The sequence below is a fragment of the Natator depressus genome, chromosome 2 (assembly GCF_965152275.1).
Source record: "Natator depressus isolate rNatDep1 chromosome 2, rNatDep2.hap1, whole genome shotgun sequence".
In the NCBI taxonomy this organism is placed as follows: Eukaryota; Metazoa; Chordata; order Testudines; family Cheloniidae; genus Natator; species Natator depressus.
The window spans coordinates 27,191,384-27,213,377 of NC_134235.1; the positions used below are offsets into that span (position 1 = coordinate 27,191,384).

General features: G+C 36.6%; 1 protein-coding gene across 4 annotated transcripts in view; it reads left to right on the forward strand.

Annotated features, from left to right (window-relative positions):
* TRPS1 (transcriptional repressor GATA binding 1) overlaps window positions 1-21,994 on the forward strand; it is a 249,484-nt gene that overhangs the window by 215,975 nt on the left and 11,515 nt on the right. For all 4 annotated transcript variants that reach the window (XM_074943924.1, XM_074943927.1, XM_074943926.1 and 1 more), the window contains one exon: window positions 21,266-21,388. In XM_074943924.1, the coding sequence (XP_074800025.1) occupies window positions 21,266-21,388 (123 nt within the window). The remainder of the gene's footprint in view (window positions 1-21,265; window positions 21,389-21,994) is intronic.

A 21,994-nucleotide genomic window follows, 5' to 3' on the forward strand; every position in this document is an offset into this window, starting at 1 on the left:
AGTTCCTGCATTTTGTTTTAATTTTTTGCTCTTCCAGTAGATGGTGTTTTTCATCACTTACTATGCTGGCATCTCTGATTGGGCTGGTGAGGGGAGGAATGCATTTTAAAGTGTTATGTGTGAAGCTGAAAGTATTTCCTGTTATTTGGGAGTTCTCCTTTGCCCCTTTTCTTTCCCTTAAACTGCCTAACTGTAGCCCAGACATTAATTTCATATAGCTTTATTTGACTGATCATGTTAAGTAGTTAGTCTTTGTTTACTGGTATTCTCTGAATACTAAATGTACACAAATCTATCAACCTTGCCTTAATTTGATGCCATTCATCTCTCTAGTAGGTTATTTCAGGAATATATAGCAAAGACTAAGGAGAAGAAATGGAAATTGTGAAATCTTGGTGTGAGACCAACAGACATCTAGCTAGCTGTTAGACTGGTAAAAAAGCAGTTTCTACTGTCAGGATCAGCATTACTCAGACAGTTGCAGCAGTTCTCAAGCCTATTGGATTTGTTTGCAATGAGAGATTTGTTGTGGATTTTTAACAAGGCTTCTCTGTGTGTGCCATGCTTAGTAAATATTAGCCTTCGGGGTATTTTTCAGTCACACTGAATGGACTGCTAGTTTCCCTAAACTGCAAAGTGCAGAAAATCCATTTCCCCGATTTTTGTTGCCATTGAGATTGCATCACAGCTTTCACCATGCAGAAGCAAAGTAAAATCATGAAAAAGGTCATATTTAAAAAGTTGCAGAGCAGTCTGGAAAAGAAAGAAACCTGTAACTCTCTAAAATCCAGCCTTTTAAAATTGGCACAAAAAGCATTAAAAGTTGCATTGCTAAAGCCACAGAAATGTCATTTTTCCTTTTCTTGATTCTTCCGCAACATTATAAATGCCAAACTATAATATTAAATTATTCTAAAAAAAGAAAAATTGGATTTTTCTGTTTGTTTCAAACATCAGACCCGAATTTTCAGACCTAATATATAATGCCACATTTTAAATTGTCTTAAGACACAGCACGGATAAGAAAGGACACTTTATCTGAAGTTTATATATATATATATATATTACTAAGAAAACAAAAAAAGTGACATGGTAAAGAGTCTCAATAATTTCTCATTTTACTGTATGTTCCATAATGTTTTGATAGACAGTGAAGTTTAATATTGAAATATTTCTTGTGCCCCTGTGGACTATTGTAGGTTTCTATGGATAATTTTTATGACCTAATTTCAAAGAAATAAGAACATTGGATGAAGCGTTTCATTTGTATATGGTTTGTAAAAACAAAAGGTTTCTTGGGATACCATGGGTGTACTAAATGCAGCACTATGTGAACAAATTCAAAGTTTACAGCACTCTAGTGATTTTTTCCCCTGCAACAGTGGACTGGCCAGTGTTATAAAATACCATATATCAGTCATACTGAAAGTTGGGAATTATAAGGTGTACTGTCTTCTGATCTCTCGGATATAATTCCATTGAAATAATAATATTGTAATAGTATGAGGGAAGAGGTTTTTTATGGCTCTCAGACATGTTTTAGTTTAACTCATATTGAAGCAGTGAGTAGAACGGTATTCACACACTGTATGCGTATTTACAATATACAGTTTATATATGAGCTATTATGTGTTTTCTGCTGGAGGCTAGTCTTGTAAAAGAATAGTCTAGAATAGCTTTCATGGTCCATGTGTTGTCCATTTGCCTGTCAGTAATAGTTTTGACAGAAAAAAAAACGGGGGTTGAGTGACTGCTGGTCTGTCTTAAGGTATGGTAATGAGGCAAATTAGAAGAGATGAGAGCTGAACTGGGTATGTGAAGGCAATTATCCATGAAACTTTTGTGTCATGCTTTATCTTTATCAGATCTCTCTTTTTCTATTTTTGGCATTTGCTGATGACACAAAGAAAGAACGATAATATTTCAAGAGATATGTATTTTAGAAAAGTGAAGTGAAGCACCACGGTAGAGGACAATTTAAATGTGAACATCTCATCATTAAACTGTACAACATAACACGGATTTTGTAGTTCTGCAGGAAACAGTCTTGCTCGTGTTATTCTCATCAGTAGAATTTACATAAATTAAAGTGAAATGCATTTTATAGTAATGATCCTAAACATACAACTATATTTTCTTCTTTGTTAAGTGTACACTGTTTTGTTCACTCCTTTTATGTTAAGAGTGGTCGTGGCAAGTCAGTTATTCAGCATATTTGAAAGGAAAGTACATAAGAGGCATGAAAGGAAAGTGAAAAGGGTCTTAGTTTTAAATGAACAAGGAAGCTGGGAATTTCTAGTTTCTGTTTTCTGCGGGTTAGTAAATCTAATTTTGACACCACATGTAACACCAAACCAATGAAAAGTGATTAGAAAAGAAGCATTAAATGCAGCAAATGAAAACCAGGTGTCATAATGAATCTGTGTGTATAATCCACAAAGAAAGAAAGTGACAAATGAAACATGTACATTAAGGAGACCCTAACCAGGCTCAATTGCTATGCCATCTTGAAGACCACTACTATCTTCGAACATCTTTTATGTCATTGGGAATAAGTGGCATATTGTATCACCTATGCACTCTAGAGTCACTAAGATTTATACTAAAAGCGGGTACATAGATCTAATTCGTTTTTTAAGAAAGAATAACATTAAAGAATAATTATGCAAGAAGAGGAGACAGTTAATAATTTTTTAAAGAAACCCCGATCATTATTAAATTGTCTTAGTGCACTTGTAAATTTCACATGCCCCCAAATGAACTATCTTTATAATGTTATGTACTCACCAAATTCTTCCCTTTGTAACATTCAGGCAGCCCTGCTGTAGTCACTTAAAATACTCATGTAAAGGGACATGTAATAATGTGAAATACTTATTGCCCAATTTATTTTCTGTTGAGTACCAGATCTTTTTTGCAGTAAGGACACATGAATCATAAGACAACAGGTTACCCTTTTAATTTAAAATATCTCCTCCTCCATTGTTTTTGTGTGTTATAAAAGTAATAAAACAATGTTATTTCCCACACACAATGTTAGCAAAGACTGCAGCATACATCTGAAATTCAACCACAAAATATTGAACTACACAGGTTTACAATAAAATATCTTAAGTTTTGTTCCTGTTTAAATTATCTAGCCTTATATCAGAAACTGAAGTAAAACATAAAAGGCCAAACCTGCTCTGTTAAATCTGCGTAACCTTATTTATTTCTGGTGATGGTATAGAAATTGCATGGAGGATCTCAGGTATTTGAATTATGGTCAATACTGTAGAAATCGGAGCTCCCCTAACTGTAGTGGCTCTAGGAATGCCCTACAAAAATTTCCAAACCACATATCTGGAAACAGTAGGTTCCTGCAGATTCTTAGTCTAACTAAACCTAACTAATTCTTAGTCTAACAAATTAAAGTCAGTGAAAAGATTACCCATTGGCTTCAGGAGGAGTCAGATCCCTGCCCCCCACTCCATCACCCCACCATCTCTACAATCATTTACACTGGCTTCCACCATGAGTTTGGAGAAGTGGAATAGGGTGACCAGGCAGCAAAGGTGAAAAATCGGGAATGGGTGGGGGATAATAGGCTGCTATATAAGACAAAGCCCCAAATATCGGGACTGTCCCTATAAAATCAGGACATCTGGTCACCCTAAAGTGGAAGATCATTGGCCACAAACCTCCATAGCCTGAACACTACAGTGGACCCTGCAGGATCAGTATATGGGGGAACATGTCACAAAGGTGGTACTTCCATCCTTCTACAACAGTAAGAGAAGATTTACATACATTCCAATGTCTTTAACTGAACTATTCTAGGCAACCATTGCAATTTTCATAATTACAAACAGGTGGGAAGATTTAAACTATTTAAATGGAAAACAGTCTTGCAGAGTTTACTGTCTTTCAGATCAGCTTGGTTAGGCAAAAACTGGTGCTACTTGTTCCCACTCCCATAGGTTCCTCCCACAATTATATCTCAGTGTTACATTCTGCAGTATTAGGTTCTACTATATATTAATATATGATATACAATACAGACATATCACTATCATTACTCTATGTGTTATCGGAAAGAGAGCTCAAGATATCTTCAAATCCAGAATCACAGACTTCTACCCAGCGATTAAAAGGAATAGGTCACTTAGCACAGCCTATAGCAGGATCTATGCATCATGTTTGGATATATTTTACCATATTTTCCCTCCAGTAGATAGTGGTGCTATATAAACACATTAGCCAGTTCATTACTATACCGCAAATGCTGCAATAGGTATCTGAAGTACTCACAGTGGAATGGGTTACTAATGAAATGTCATTTCCTAGCCTTAGTTGGTTTGTGTTGCAACCTTAATGATATTTAAACTTTAAAATAAATTTCCAAAGTGGTGCACAGGGATTTAGCCACGTGACTTCCATTAACATTAATCAAAGTCGTGGCTAATTCCCACCACACTAAAAACATATCTTTTGGTTGATTGTGCATGCCATGTATGCATGTGAGTGTGTGTAAGAAAGCAAGTGCGTGAACAATAAACTGAAGAGCATGGATTTTTATTTTAAATGAATTTACTCTTCTTCATATATTTAAAAAATTTAGAACACTGAATACTGAAATCCTTTTTTCACAGTAGCACGGTAATAAAACCAGTGACAGCACAAGCTTCCGTGCTCTGTTCAACAAATGCACCTCTTTCTTATGTGGTGGGACCACCTGAAGGTGTGAGGGAGGGATAGGTTCTTATCCATTTAAGTGCTGTATAGTCTTTTTTTTGCCAGTCCTTTATGCTGGAGTGAATTTTAAAAGTAAGAATGAAACAGCTAGTTTGGCTAAAATCAGACTTCATCTCAGCCTTCATCCAAAATGCAAACCATGCCTCTCCTGAGATTCACTAATGTTTGGATAACTTTAGAATATGAATATATTGTCTGATTTTTGCATATTCTGTATGCTCCATTTCCTGGTTGTTACTGGAAGAGAAGTGCCAAATTTCAGTGAGTGAAGCTGTTTTCACAATACTACCAGCCCCAAAGGAAGCCGAGAGTATGCTTGTTCAAGGGCTTTCCTGCCCAGTTTTACAGATTCAAGAGATTTGGCTTGTTCAGACACAGTTTGGCCATGCATTCAAACCTTGGGGTGCTTTTCTCATTGGAAATGTAGCCTTCTGAGGTTTGCCCTCACTCAGAAATGATCACTGGGAGGATGGGGTTTAGTTTCAGAGTCCCTCGCCTCTTACAGAACGAGAGCAAAGCTATATGCTTAGGCCCTGTGCTCCACCCCTCTCCACGGGGTGAATTTTACTCCCTGAGTATTAAAAAACAGTTGCATAGATTGTCCCAGTAGCAAAAGTAGAGACGAATTAAGCTTCTATGTAGGGGACCTGGGTTTAGAAATACTTTCACTACTCCCTGGATCAATGGAGCTCAGCTATTCACAAGAAGATTAAGGCTATGGGTTGCAGTGCCACAACTACGCCTTCTGCCGACTTCTTCTGAGCTGCTGTGGAGAAAAGATTGAAATGTGGGCCATGGCTTAAGAAATAGCATTACACTTATAAGCTATGCCATAACTCCCCCATGAGTCTACTTTGAAGCGAGTCTCAAAGGAAAAAATATTAAGTTTTCTTGAAAGATCTAACTCGGAATGATAAATGTTGGCTGACTGGAAAACAGGAATAATGAGACCGTTTTTCATTATTTTCATTTAATGGATTTCAAAATAGTTACCTCATAAAATAAATAGTTTAAGTTTCCACATTACCTTGCCTTTAATCCGTGTGTAATGCAAATAAATGAATAAAGAATTTTCATGTCCTCCAAAGTTTACACTGATTCCACCACATAAAGACTAATAATCTCAGTTAGCAATGACGACCCAGTGGTGATTTGGTTTACCACACAAACAGCAGGCTTACAAAAGTGAAGTTTTGTCCCTTCAGCTGAGCACGCTACATACACTTCATCAAACCAGACCCTAGCAGCAATTTTCTTCATTTTTGTTTTAGGCCCAGTTCTGCAAAAGTTTATGTGCATGCTTAACTTTATGCATGTGACTAGTCCCGTTAAAATCAATGAGATTACTCACACGTTTACAATTCAGCATGTGCATAACTTTTGTTGCAGGAGTGCCTTACTGTGTCCCTGTACAAGTTCATTTTTTAATCTCTGCTTGGTTACATTAAAGAGGTTTCTGTTACTTCATCGCCTGTTTTAAACCAACAATTTTAGAAACATACTGTGTCCATGATGGCTTTGGCAAAACAAGGAGAAAAGGTGTAACTCCTTGAAATTGCATTGCTACAAGTGAAGTTGAAAATGAAGTTTGGGTAGGACCAAACAAAAACAGCTGAAATTGCAAAATGCACAAGACAAGGTGGGTAGGAGGGAGGAACATACAATTAAAGTAACACTTGTTTCTTGGCATTGATAAATAAACTTACTTTTGCAGTTGTATAAAAATCTCTTCTCTTTGTGACAGGTTTCAGAGTAACAGCCGTGTTAGTCCGTATTCGCAAAAAGAAAAGGAGTACTTGTGGCACCTTAGAGACTAACCAATTTATTTGAAGTGAGCTGTAGCTCACGAAAGCTTATGCTCAGATAAATTGGTTAGTCTCTAAGGTGCCACAAGTACTCCTTTTCTTCTCTTTGTGTAAATGTGATCACTCCCTATGATCCTTTTGAATATGTTTGCATCTGAAAACATCTGAGCGATCCCATCACTCCCTTTTCAAAGCCATATGAAGCTTGCAATGCAGGATAATTAAAACAAATCTTGAGTAAACTGTTTCATGGAGATAGAAGTTTGATGGTTGGATATCTCAAAAATTGTAACCAGATGTTCTGCAGAAGCCATAGTAGTTTAAAGATCATGAGTGCTTTTTTTCTTTGTATGAAGCAAAAATATTCTAATTGAAGTTGTCAGCAGGAGTGAGACTAATATGCCTGAATCTGATTAAATAATAGTTTATTTTACATTCAGTGTGGCCTAAAATTGGCTGAGACCAAATTGGAAAAGTTTTTCTCTTGAAGACTTTTTATTTAAATAAAGTAAAAATAAACCTAGTTAATGTTAGCCATTTTCTTTAATATTGCCAACTATTGTCTATCAACTTCTTCATCTCATTTGAACACTGTAGCTGTCCATAGCACCCACATTTCCTTCCTCTCCTGTGATTGATTGACTGAGTGATTGATTGATGAAATGAAAAAAAGTGAGTGGGCAGTGAAGTATATCATTTAATAGTTTATTAGAATTATTACTGAAATCTGGCAAAAATTTAAAATACAGCGCAAGTGTGTCCTCTCCCTTTGCCCCCACTCGCTGCACCATGGAAAGCACAGAAATTCATGCAAAACATATTAATGGTTTTTGTGCATAATGAAATCAGTTGTATGTTTCAAAGGTACCAGAACATCCAGTGATCTACATCTAATGTGTAGCAGCTTTCCTGGCAATTAGTCATTCCATTCAGGGTAGCAGAGTGACACGTAAATGCAGGAAAAACAGTGGGTAAGGCTCCTGTGTAGACTGATGAATACTGAGCTTTCTTTTCTAATTCTCCATGATTGGGTAAATTAAAATAATGAGATCTGTTAAAGCCAAATTCTGACACTTTTACCCCAGTTCAGTGGTATCTTATTCCACTGTGGTTCCATTTACTTCAAATGGGGCTGCTTCTGGTGCTATTCAGCATGAGTAAGGATATACCTCTGGCCCTGAGTTAATGGCCATCATTAAAAGTTAACAGGCAGAGCAGTTCTGCCGCCATTCTTCATTTTTCAACTGATTTGATCTCTTGTTATTCATAAAACTGTGTCTCTAGCTTCTGTTTGCCAGAAGCAGGGAATGGATGATAGGGGATGGATCACATGATGATTACATGTTCTGTACATTCCCTCTGGAGCACCTGGCATTGGCCATAGTTGGAAGACAGGATACTGGGCTAGATGGACCTTTGGTCTGACCCAGTATGGCCATTCTTATGTTCTTATCCTGGATTGAAAAGAGGACAATGCATTGTGAAGGAGCATGAAATACTAAATTGCATAATGTGTGTCTATATGTGTGCACGCACACATTAAAACTTGTACTTTAATGCTTCAAAATTGAGCCACAGATTTTTTTTTAAATTGAATGTGACTTAAAGATGACATATTCAAATTTGTGAAATTGCCTGTTCTCTACAATCTGCCAGTAATTAACACGCAAGACCAAGTTTTTAGGTAGAATGCAATATTCTGTAAGAAAGCTACAAGACTGTTTCATAACAAGATCATTAATCATTTAACAGTTCTAGTAAAAATGAGACTCTCAATGGATTTAAGCTGTAATATGTATGACAATATTGAAGAAACATTTAATATTACAAATACGGAATAAAGAGACTTGTTTTGTCCCTTAGTTTAAAAGCAGTAGGGCAAAAATTATGGAATGAGACACACTATGTTGCGTTGGATTCTTTTTTTTCTACAAACTTTGGGCCAAATTGTGCCTTCACTTCATGCAACTACACCAAAATCAATGGGATTCCATTGGGTATAAAATAGGGCAGGATTTGCCTCTTTGTTGGGCAAAGGAAGTTAGAGTTGAATTAGACCCAAAACAAAACTCTGTTGAACATACAGCAAAGAAACTTTGTTTAACTTTGCTGCTGCTGTCCAGTACTTTCTGAACATTGCCCATTAGTTCAGGAGTCCTCGTAATAAAAGAAGGCAGGCACAAAATGTCCCTAGCGGCTAATGACAGGAATTAATCTGAAGTATAACCCCTCGGAGAGTTAACATTTCTCATCCATACAAGTGACTTGATTTTAAAATGATCTTTTCCCATAAAAACCCATTTCTGCCACATGCATTCGTATGTCAATGGATAGGAGGTTATTCACAAGAGCAACGGTGCTGTGTCTGCACCATGTCCTGGCTGACTGAGCCGGGCGTCAAGGATCTTTGCCATTGATGGGTGGTGTTGGCCTTCCCAAAACCCTATTTGCTGGGTGGAGCGTTTGTCACAATGTGAACCTTGTATTGTCTCCTATGCCCTTCACACCCTTCTGCCAATTTTATTGCAAGGAAATGATATATATATATATATATAGTTTTCATAGCCAGGCCTGTTTCTACCGTACTGGACACAAGGTGCGAAAGCCTATTTCACAGCATAGACAGCAATACATGTTTCTTTTGTAACATTTCAAGAGAACAGAGCTTTTCCCTGTTCAGTCCCTCAAAGAAGACATTTGGCAAAGATTTGCAGAGTTTGGAGGGGGTGAGGGTGTTTGGTTTGGTTTTCCCCCCCAGGGAGAAAATTCTGAGCATATTGATTAAATATCAGACTTGCCATTTGTAAATATATTCCTGTCCTGAGTACCTCTTCTGTCAGCCAAGAGGATTTAACCGGGTAATAAATATACAAACAGAGTGAGAGAAATCTGACATTCATTGCTAAGGAAAACTGAATCAAATTTTAAAAGGAAGTTCTTAAGAGAATCAAAGCCATGGCTTCACCAGTACAACAGAAATTATTTTGAATGTAGCCTCTTAATGAGAAGTTGCAGCCATTTTGCCCACACATTAGTTGCATGGGAAGTTCAAGGACTAACATTTTAATTTCAAATTGGTATTTCTGAGCCTACTGGTAATAGCAGTGGTCAGGCTGCAGGGTGACATCATATCATTTGTGGCACCAGTAGTTTGGAAGCTCAGTGTATAGAACTGGAAGCCACAAAAGTGTTGTCCACAAACCAAAGCAGCATAGTCTAGTGAACTGATCAGGGGACAGGACCTAGGAGTTCATTTTGAGTTCTAATTTCTGCTCTGCCACTGGCCTTAGGCAAGTCATATCAATCTCTGCACATTTGCTTCTCCACTTGTAGAATGGATGCAATAATATTTACCTACCATGAAGATTATGTTGATGAGTTGCTGTTCTACATTTGCTTTAGCGAGGACACTGAATGCATTTACAATGCATTGCTGCCTAGGCAACTTCATTTAAGCAGCCTTAGTGGTACCTCAGAAAGAGTGTAGGGTAAATTAGCTCTGGCAATGGAGGAAGGCTTGCTTTGTACCTCACGGTCCCATCTTACCTTCCCAATCCCTTGTGTTTTTCCCAAATAAAGCCTGATTACTCTGACACTCCGCAGGTAAATTTCACCCTATATGTAAAGAACTCACAATGGAGAAAGCACTCTTGGTTTCTTACATTTGGCTCCCATATTGCTGATGTCAAACTGATGCCATTTAATAGAATGGTGACTGCTGCCAGCAATAGACTTACAATGCCAACTGGAATTAAAAACAATCGTTTCAGTGCAGTTCAGGCTATATGCGGTAAGAAGGGACTCTAACTATGTGAACTTTGAAACTGCTGCCTTGAGCAAGTTAAGAGGGTGCCCCTTTCTTTTAATGTTAAAGGGAAAGTAGCAATTAGACCAGAGACATTGGAAACATATTTGTCTGAAAATAAAATAAAAATAATTGGTCTGTAGCTATATTCTAATGTGTTTGTGTGTATATGTTTGTGAATAAAAATACACTGGACACATTAAACACAAATCCATAGCACGGCAACAGGAAGAGGAACCTCAAACTATTACTTGGATATGTTAACAAAATAAATGTTCTCTTTTACTATGCTGTAGGTCTGTCTCAAATTTTTTGCTATGAATTATGTTTCTGGACGAATAATTCAAGGAGATCATTCAAATGATTCAAATAATCACAAACATTGCTACCTCTACAGGACCAAACTTGATGGGGAATCTAGGGATTTTCCCTCCTAATACTAACCACCGGAGATTTGCTTTTCTGTTTTTTGCAGATCTATTAACGCTAAGATTCCATAAGAAACTATCAATCAGTTTTTGTACAGTGTCCTATACTATATCATAGATTTTTGAAAGTCTTTAGTTAATAGTCTGTGACTCAGTATTGATCTAACACCTTTACTGAATACATCCTATCAGACTGAAGGTCTGTATACCAGTATTGGCCTAAAATTCCCAACACATCCTGTGTCATGAATAGAACTTGCTCTTTTCACTTGTTCCAAAGTCCTGGACTGTTAAAGGAAGGGACGTGGGAAGTGCTCAAGAAGAAATGTCTCCATAATGGTAGGGAAATTGTTATTTTTCCTTCTCTTCTTTGTATTTATAAGTAAAACCACAGAATACTCTAAATTAATTCTGCAACAAAACAATATGCATTTAAATCTGAACTGGGGACGGGGACATACCTTGTAATTGTTGTAGACCTTATAGCTGATGTTTTATTAATCTTTTCTCAACCATTCCCAATATATTTCCTTTTGATTGTAGAGAATAGGGAAGGCCTTTTGTAAATAATTTATCACCTGTACATAATCTATAGTGGAAATGGTTTCGAAGCCAATAAGTTTCTATTTTAATAACATTATCCTATCCAAATACAAAGAAGGAAAAACCTTTATATCTGATCTAAAACCATAACATATTAAAGAAAGTTTAAGTTAAAAAGGGAAGAGTTTATCCATTTAAAGGTGGAATAGGTGTAAGAATATAAAATATAAAAAGTATCCCTAAATCTATTATTTTTCTTAAGGTAAGATCACGGGGCTTAAAAAGATGCTTAGGCTAGATCTAACCACTTAAGTTTGGTGCCATATTATCTTTTTATCTCTGGAACTAGTTGAAATGGATTGGATCAGATGAAAACGGTCAGGTCACTATTAAAAGGCCATCACTTTCCACTATTTACTACACTGTGGTATCTGGAATACCACAGGTACTCCCTGAGCTTACAATAGGAAATAACTATGGTAACTGAGTCGTATTGATTGGTACATGTTGTTTTTTTCTAATGGAAACCACTGTAGCACTAGCACATGACAAGGTGTGCAGTAAAGGCCTGATCCAAAGCTAAATGAAATCAGTGGGCAGACTCCCATTGATTTCAATGGGATGTGGATCTGACCCTAATACCAGTATACCTCAAGGAAATTGGGAATCATCAGACTGAAGGGGTATTTCCTTTAACTCCTCAAGAAGTGCATGTAGTATAACTGCCCTATGTGAAGTGTTTTGTTGTTGTTTTTAAGAAATTAAATGTTTTAACATTAAAGATACCAGGAAAGATTTTTCAAGTGTCAGTTAGGCAAGTTACTCCCATTGATCTGCAATAGCAGTCAGGCATCTCCCCTACCCTTTGTGCCTTTTTAAAATTTTCCTCACTGCCCTAAAGAGTGTCTTAAAATTGGTTTATAGGTAAGGATACACTTTAGAAAATCATTTCAAAAAGTAAAATTGTAAATATTTTCACATTTAATTGACAGACTTTGGGTAACATTGTCAAAGCATCTAAGTGAGTCAGGAGGTTAAGTCTCATCTACAGTCAATGGGACTGAGGATTGTAAGTCACTTAGTAGCTTTTGAAAATGTTACCCCTTAAGAGCTTTTCCATCTCTGGTTTGGAAGCTGGTGTCTGAAATCTGCAAGTGAGAGTTCTTACTCTCAAAACCTGCCTGTTAGAGGGAGCAGTGCTTTGCAATCCATTCTCGATTAACAGAGATCAAATAGACTTTAATAAGGTCAGGGAATGCTTTTTAAATGGCTGTGTTTTAAAAAACAAAAAAGTATCTTGCCCATGTGGTGTCCGTTTCTGTGGAAGTGGGAACCTGACACCAGTAGGTGAGATGCAGGAACTCCAGCAGCTTCAAGCTTGAAACTCTCATTGTAGCATGAAGTGATTGCAGGATTGGGTCTCTCAATAACTACCACATTATTACCACATAAGCTCTGCAAATGTCTGCTGGCTGCTACTGCAGTCCTTCAAAACTAAAAAAAATATGGACAGATCTTTCCTACACTTTTATTGGTTCATTTGACCAATGCAATTATTTCATGAGATAAATGAAGAGTCTTTGCCCATGTATTTATGCCCAAATTTTCAAATATTGGTGCCTAATTTAGGCACCTAACTCCACATTTAGACATCTAAATAAATAGTTCAACTGACAAAGCTCTGCACCTCAGGAAATGTGTCCATTTATGTAAGTGCCTAATTATAGATTTACAGTCCCAACTTTAAACAACCCAGGTTGAACATTTTGATCTAGCCCTAAAGAAATTAAAGTGTAGGAACCATTTCCAGTCTAGGACTGGTACTGAAGATAATTTATACAGTTGTTGCTTGAAAATAAATAACTGTTGTATTTGTTGTCTTACACTCTTTCTGGTGTTATTTTTAAAATTTTGTTAACTAATATAAAGGATGTAAATCTCATCTGGAGCTTTCTCTTAGTATGCTTATGCTGCAGCAGCCACAAAACACAAGGAATAACACAAGAAGCAGTAATCTGTGTGAACTAATGGCTGATTTTTAGGCAGTAGTTCAGAAATGTAATAGAGCATGATTCCTTTTCAGCATATCGTTAGTGGGGAGAAGTTTATAGTCAGTATTTGGGGTGAGAGACAGAGAGACAGAGCACACACATGCTCTCTCTCTCGCTTTCACTCTGTGTCACACACACAGAGTGATTATCTGTTCTATCCTAGTATATTATACTCAATATTTTGCACATGAAATATTATTAATCCTAAAATTAATTACCTTCATTTTCCATTGGTCCTTAAATGTTAATTTAAAAACAGCTGCAGTGCTCTGTTCAATATGGTTTTGAAATGTGTGAAAATGCCCAGTCAGTAGCACGTAGTTATTTTTGTAACAGTTACCGAGCTACTGATAAAATCTGTTCTGGTGCGAATGTATTAAAGGTGATGGAGAGACTGATAGAGGCTCCTCGGTAGTTCTGCTACGGTATACTCTGATGAAGAAAAAACAGATCACAAATTAAACAGGACCTTAGTATTTCTGAGTGCACCCTGGTAGAGACAATGCATTATCTTGAGATGATATGTGCATGGTTGGGAGAAAAATAGAACTAAGCTTTAGGAAAACAAAGACAGTCAGTGCTTTCTTCTTGAGCAGCTGCAGCCAGTTCCACTAATGGAAGTGCAAGAGCAGAAACTGGCAGCACAAGGTATGTGTTCGTTTTTACAGATGGCAATGCAGACAAGTTGGTAATTGAAAAGGAAGTCGTGTACGTGAGCTAGTTGATGGGGGACAGCCTATTACAGTACTTTCCTGTGTAATTGACTTGGTGAGTTATTGAAGAAGGATTTTTTCCCCTCGTGAATAGATTTCAGTCATTACAAAATTATATCATTATTGTTAAGAAAATTCAGGATTCCAGCATAAATTTTTTAAATACTGTTATTAAAACCTTTAAAAATAGAAATTAGATTTACCTGCACGGAGAACTGAATCCTCCTGCCATTTAAGTCAATGGCAAAACTCTGCCCGAACAGGCCCATACCATATTTTAGTAGCTGTAGCCTCAGGAGTTAAGGCTGCTCAACAGCTTGCAGGATCAGGCCCCCAAAAGCTTTTCACATCTAGATAAAATAGCAGTTTTAAGAAACCGCTCTTGTTTAAAACAATGCTTCATCAGTTAATCATTTAACTCATTGTAAACTATGCTAACAAATGTCTCCAATTGAAAGTGCTTCTAATAGCTTATCAGTGCACTGTACACACACATAATTAAGAAGAAAATAGCTTCAGTGCCAAAGAATTTACAATCCGCACAAATGTCTCCATAGTTTTTTATGTCAGTCCTCACGGTATTATCTTGGGGGAAGATATGAAATTACAGTTATTCCTCTGTAATTTGCATTGCCGGGAAGAGACACTGCACACTCCAGAATGTCACAGGTTAGTGCTTAAACGCAATAGGGAAAAGGTAATGCATCACAGAATGTATTATTATGATTCTGTATGCAATCACATAGCTCTGTATAGCTCTTAACCAATAATTAAATAATGATCAGTTCCAGCCTGTAGCACTTAGACTGTAACTGCCGGGCACCAGCATCTTCCTGGGTAAAGATGGAGATTAAATATCATTTGGCAGGGTAAGACAAGTAAAGAAAGGGTGAGGAATTGGGAATGGATGAAGGATACAACAAATGTGCTTACTGTTACTTACATATCTGGTTTGTGTGTTTGTTTATTTTCTTCTTGATTTGACTGGCAAATGTTCTCTAGTTGTAACGGTAATGAAATCTTAGTATTGTAGGCTATGTCAGTACACTTTTGTTATTGTTGTTTTAACTGAGAGGTAGACTGCCAGGTTTTATTGATTTATTTTTGCACTAGTGAAAGGTACTGTATCTTTAAAGACATCTTACAAAATATGTTACCAGCCCAGGTACAAAATCTACTCTCTTTCTTTTATGATGCTATAAAAAACTGAAATGTATTTTACTTGCACATCAAAATATTTATTTCCCCAGGGGAATGGAAGAGTAGAGTTTCCAAAGGCTGCTCTGATATTAATGTTTATTTTTTTATAAAAAATCTCTGATCTTTCTATACTTCTGCTGAATTTTGCTTTTCCCTAAGAATTGATTCCTGTAGTTAATAGTTGTCAATGCAGAGTGTGTTGTCAGAAGTTGAAAGATATTGTCGCATCAAGCCATCAAAAATTCTACTAAACTTTTAGTTTGAATTATGCATGTAATATTAACTTCTCTCTTGGCATTCCTCTCCTTTTCCCCCCTCTGCCACACATTTTCAAAATAAGTAATTCCTGCTGTTGTACCTGAGAGTAGGTATTTTATATTTGAGGAGTTTTGGTTTGGCACTTTGACATGTCTTCAGGAGGTGATTGGTAACTCCTAATTAAAGTTGAAAACAATTTCCATTTTAACTCCCTTTATAGATTTGTATCTTTTTGAAAAAAACAAACTCGGGAGCTGAAATTTTCTCTGGTCTATTCTTGAAGGTGATTCTTTTGAGTTATGAAGACACAGAAAAAAAAACACTTTACTTTTTTAACTTGTAAACATGGCAACTAAAATTTGAAAAATTGCATATGGACAGAACCCTTGATGATGTGCGGTAGCTTCCATAAGTTTGGAAGGTGAAACAGTTTTGATCAAACAAATTTAGGAAAGTTTGTAAATTGTGCAGTGAGCATGCAGTCAAATGTTTTAGGGCTGAAAGGTTCCGTCTTTTATCCCTAGTGGAGGAGAGTATCATACAGCCCACCACCCAGGCACTCATCCTGTGCTACTATTTATGATTTCTGTGTGCCTTGTCTTCTGGAACCAGATTGCAGTATGTTCCACTTCTAGCATAATAGAATGCCAGAAATGTCAAAGAATCCCATTCAGGCACCATCCCTCATTATTGCCTGATGGAGAAGTGAAAGTAGTCAGCAAAGCAGGCATGTATTGTTATGTCCAAGAACCAAGACTGGTGATGGAAGAAAAATGTTTGGATGATGCCAGTGGAGCCTTTTTGAGTTTCTAAAAAGCATCCTTTGACATGAATTTTCAAAAGACGAATGTCTTTCATTGGTACCCAAATAGTATTAGAACCCTTACTTAGTCTAGCTAGCTAAAGCCCCAAAGTTCTTAAGCTGTAGTTTTGGCTATCTTGTTATTGTGGGGGGGGAAGGAGCGGAAGGAGTGTGCTTTCTAAGCTAAGCCCATAAATGGCATAAGTTCATTATATTTTAAGTGCTTGTGTAACAAGCATAAAGCATGGTGACACTGCTACAATAATTGCAAAGCTCTAATCACAAACTGTACTAAGCTGCACTTTTTTTTAATTATAAAGTACTATTAAATGTGCATTATTACTTTTCTAAAACAAGGACCTGATTCTGCAAATACTCCTAATGAATGCACTTGGACTATTCATTTGATATTATATATTGTTTTTCTAATTATTAAAAATTACTGATAGTACTGTTTTAAATAAAGTATTGGAAACTGAAGAATAGCTTAAGGAGATAAAAAAATATTTTGGGGAAATTCAGGCTTGACAACATCTATGCCAAGTTTCAGACTGATTTGATTTAAAACGGCCAAGATATGAAACCATAAAAAATGTGAGTAAATAATCTGCATATCAAGGGATGTTATGCAATTACATGGTTTCAATATGGTTCCTATTCATAGAAAACAGTTAGAAAGAGTGATCTACTGCACATGCTCAGTGACTAATTACAAACTTTCACAGTTTAATTGTATAAAATTATTTTCCCTTTCCCCCAAAAATAATAACCCATGTGGCTGCCTTGCTGCTAGTCAGAGTTGAAGATGTTTTTCTTTTTTCTAAAACTAAGCCTTTACAGCCCTAGATTTGTCAAAATGTTTCTAAAAACCTGAGATTTTGGGTTTTTTTTCATTTTTGGCCAGTCTCCATATTATAAACAGCTGAACTGATTTAAATAAAGTTTTCAGTACAAAAAAATAGCAACATCTGGGCTGACAAACATGTGTGCCAAGTTTCAGCCCTATGTGATTTGAGACAACCGAGATATTAAACACCCAAATCTAGGAACTGGAATGGAAACAGTGACAGACTCCTAACTATAGTGGTCCCTTCAGGATTTGTGATTACTATATAGCGCTTATAAGGATCCAGACGACTGAAGATTGACTGAGTAGACACATATTTTAGTTATTTACACCCTTTGGATTTATTCTCCCAAGAATGTACAGGATATTTACATGGATAACTCCAATTAGTACTAGTGGCATTGTTTGAAGAATTAGACCATTTTGTCTGTGGGTCAAACCCTATGATGACTGGTTATGTCACTGTAATTTTCCTGGGCTGCTGTTGTGACACTGTTGTGCTATGATAGTGTATGTGTTCATGTGAACGAAAGGCCAAAAAATCTAACAACTAATTTCTATTAATTGCTGCCAATATTCACCAAAGCACTTGAGCACATGCATAAGTCTTATTTAAGTCAGAGGGCCGTAAGGATGTACATAAGTGCTTTGCTGAAGAGGGATGAACTTAAGTACCTATGTGCTTTGCTGACCTGGGACCATAATGACTGCTCCTTAACAAAGGATATAGAAAAAGGATCCATGCTATGAATTTGCCATCATCACTGGAAGTTACTAGCGAACACAAAGGTTGTACAGTAAACACTAGGCTGGCTCAAGCCATAAAAATACATATGGGTTAAAAACAAAAGTTACACTAAATAAATATTTTTGATAATCTGTGCTGGACATCAGCCTTCGTAAAACTTTAAATACAACAGAAACTATTTGGAGAGAGCAAAAAGGATACTTTTATATTTTCTTTGTTAAAAGACTGGTTTCATTAGGAGAAGGAAACTACATAACAATAATGTTTTTAAGGTAAACAAATGTACGCTTATAAAAATAGCTCCCTTGGTTTCTCACAAGACGTGAGCATTATACTTGGTTATACTTTGAGAGGAAGGATGTTTTCTGGTTAATAGACAGAACTGGGAGTCAGGAGTTTTGACTCTGCCACAGTCTTCCTAAGTGACCTCAAACAAGTCAACTTAAAATTTCTGTGTGTCTGCTTCAAAAAAAAAAAAATAGGTATAATATTATTCTTGTGGGGATGTTATGAGACTTAATTCATTAATGCTCCTAAAACACACTGAGATCCTCAGATGGAAGGAAGATAATCTCTGATTATCTTACTATGAACTGAAAGTGACATAGAAATAAGATGTAAAAAAATAAGCTAAATGAATTAAAGGCAGTAATTGGAATTTTCAGATCAGTGCAGGGAATGTATCCACGTATCTTCAATTAATTATAGTGGCGGACGTGTGGCTGAATCCCCTGCACTGCTTTGAAAATCTCAAAAAATATTTAAAAAAATGTATTTACCAAGTCAGCAGAGATACAACTTTTGTGATTCTGTTTTCCATAGTTTTGGGAACTTACTCAAAACTTAGCACGATCTTCTTTTATTGGAATTAATGTACAGCCTTGACTGGACCTTCCTTCTTTATTAAAATTAATTAAAATTACTCTTTTGAGCAATGCTGTGCGACAGTAATGTCATAGAGCCTAACAAAGGGGTAGGGTGTAAATATTCCATGAGTTCTGTGCACCTTCGGTTCCACCATTCATATATGTGAGAAAGCTATTTGGACATGCTACAGCCTGGGTTACCTTGTCATAATTTTATATTTATTATGTCTTCCATTACCTTGTTAGAGGGCATTTTGCTGCATGCAGCCATCAGGCACAGAACAGTGAAAAGGGTGGATAGACTCACTCAGATTAATACTCCACCTTCTTTAACACACCACACCAAGAACTCAGACTCTCAAGGAGGAAACACTAGGAATAACAGAGTGGTTCCGTGATAGAATCTGCATCCTGGCCATATAAAGTTGTTTTGATTTAGAAACCTTCATATGGACCAAATTGGGGTTAGGTTAGTGAAACTTTTATTACACCCTAAGGAAAATAATTTGGCAGTCAGGTGAAGTTTGGCAAAGATAAGCTGGCTGGGTAGCCACAAAAGAAACGAGACGCTTCAATTATTTACTTATTAGGTAAAAATGCGTTCCCAACATGGATTACGTTTAACAAATGCACTAAGTTGAGTGCATGCTGAACTCTGTCATATACAGTTTGGACTTGTAGCATCCAGATTTAGAAAAAGCTGATTCTGATTTAGGGGAAGGAGTAAGGGAATAATGTGGAAGAGAGATTATCTCGATAACCGTCTAGATTTGATTATATCACCTTAAAGTAGCACAATCTGCTATACTAACAAAATTGTGTTCTTGGTTTAAAAGGGCAATTGTTCGCCTGACTTTGTGCTCACTAAAAACATTTCCCCAGTCTTGTTAAATTATTGCACTCATTTCAGATTTTTATGGCTGTGCAGCTTACCGGTCCTCGTTTCTTTACGTTTCATTCATTTTCCTTGTATTGATGATTAATGGAGGATGTCGAACGTTGGAGTGAGCAGGCATCAGCAAATGCAAGATCATAATTAGTTTAGCTGACGAGGGCCTCTGATAGCACTTGCATCTGGATGGAAAAATTACCCTATAGGGAACTGGCTGCTCACCAGGTCTTTTTAGTGATACATTGTGAAACACCCGATGAATCAAATGCCCTTTCAATGCCAAGAAAGTGTTCCAGTCTTGAAGCCAAAATTATGTCTGCAGAAAGCTTTCCATTTGAAATGTATCAGAGTACAATTATAACCATTGTATTTTTTTGGCATGAATACCACTCTTCCACAGTATGGATTAAAGTTAAATAAATTACTTAAATTTTATGAAACCCTGAAATTTTGAGTTATAGTATTAGTAATTTTTAATTTATAATGAAATTAGTTTTCACCCAGACTATTCTCCCCCATACCAACCCATTCTTATCTGAGATGAAAACTTCTTATTAAATTATTTTCTTTGCAAGTGGGGAGCAGAGTTGAAATTCAGATTTTTTTTTCAGCTAAAGAATTCCATTTTCTGCTTGTTAGTATTTATGCCCACAAACACAGCCTTACTTTTGTTTAAATGAGAAGCTTACTGAAATCATTATTCCATAGAAAAAATGTAAGAAGCAATACTCATAAACGTGTCTATTTCTAAATATTCTTGGATCATTATTAAAGTTGATGAATGCAGCGCTCAGCCCGGTTAAAAATCAATTTGTATTTGGAGGAACTGTGCCATGTCTTTCTTTGCCTGACTAAAATAAAATAAATCAATCAATCCATTGATGAGACCGTGTTGTCTGGGTTTCGGATGAAGTTCAAAAGATGTCTCATTAGTATCACTGTACTCTTATTTGTTTGGCAGAGGTTACTCCTGCTTCTCAGCTGGCTGTGGGAAATATGTGGCAGTATATGTAGATTTTAGAATTAAGTGGGGAAAGACTGTAATTGAAAGTCATGCAGTCTGTTAATGAAGTATAAGCTCTGCTGCAGGAACGGGGGTGAGCAGATGCAAACTGGAATTAATTGGAAATGATGTATTTTTAGACTTGTTGCTGATCTCACTTTGAAATAAAACAAACCAAAAAAAAAAAAAAAATGGTTCGCACTGGAAGCGCAGTGAACAAAACAGCAAAGCTTTGCAGCGTGTTCTCTGTCAGGTCCAAAAGAGTGTATTTCAGAATTCACCATTTAGAAACCAACATTAAAGTCCCAAAATCTAAAGTTCAAAAAGTTAAAGCTGTTATTCTGAAAAGGCTTTGGTGTTTCACACACCTCATCCATCACTGTAGGGTTAATTATAATGAAAATCAGTGGTGACTATTAAGCACAATTGAACCTGACCTCATTATGGGCCGGGTGGTTTTATACTGTCATTGTTGCCAGTCTAGAGACAAAACTCCTGTGTTGATTTGTCCTAACTCCGCAGATCATGTGACTCACCTTTGACCTATCTTTTTTTTTCTTCCTGTTTCAGAGACGTAGAGGCTCAGGAGTTTTTTGTGCCAATTGCCTGACCACAAAGACCTCTCTCTGGCGAAAGAATGCAAATGGTGGATATGTATGCAATGCGTGTGGCCTCTATCAGAAGCTTCATTCGGTAGGAAGAACTTACTAGTTTGTTCAGGAAAAAGGTTTATATAGCTAAGCTGAAGCTGGGCAGCTGTGGTCTTGTCTGGTTGTATGATTACTACCACTCCCTGGCCTGCAGTTAATTTCCTAACAGGGTTTTTTTCAGTATGGTCACTTTGGGATCAGATGTGATTCATTATGAAACAAGCTGGGATGCTGTGGGGAGACATGTTTGAGATCACCAGTGATGCATTTAATTATTTTGATACAGAATAAGGAAAAATGGTTTCCTTTCTGGGAATTTCATTTAAATACATACAGTATGTTGTAACAAAAGCTCTCCAAATTGAACAAAGCTCATATTTGGGTAGGAGTCCAGAAAAAAAGTTCCTAAAATTAGAAATCAGAAATAAAAACATTGCTTCTTGCCTATATAATTATATTTTTCTCTTTCCCCCCCTTCCCTTCTTTTAATAAATATCTTAAAGTTGTATTGTTTTATTTTCCTTATATACAGAGCCCAAATCTATGTGATGCTTATAATCTACTGCAAATACTGAGAGCCCTCAACTTTCTTTGAAGCTGCTCAGTTGAAGGCATTCAGTACTTTGCAGGAGTAAAATTCAGCATTTTA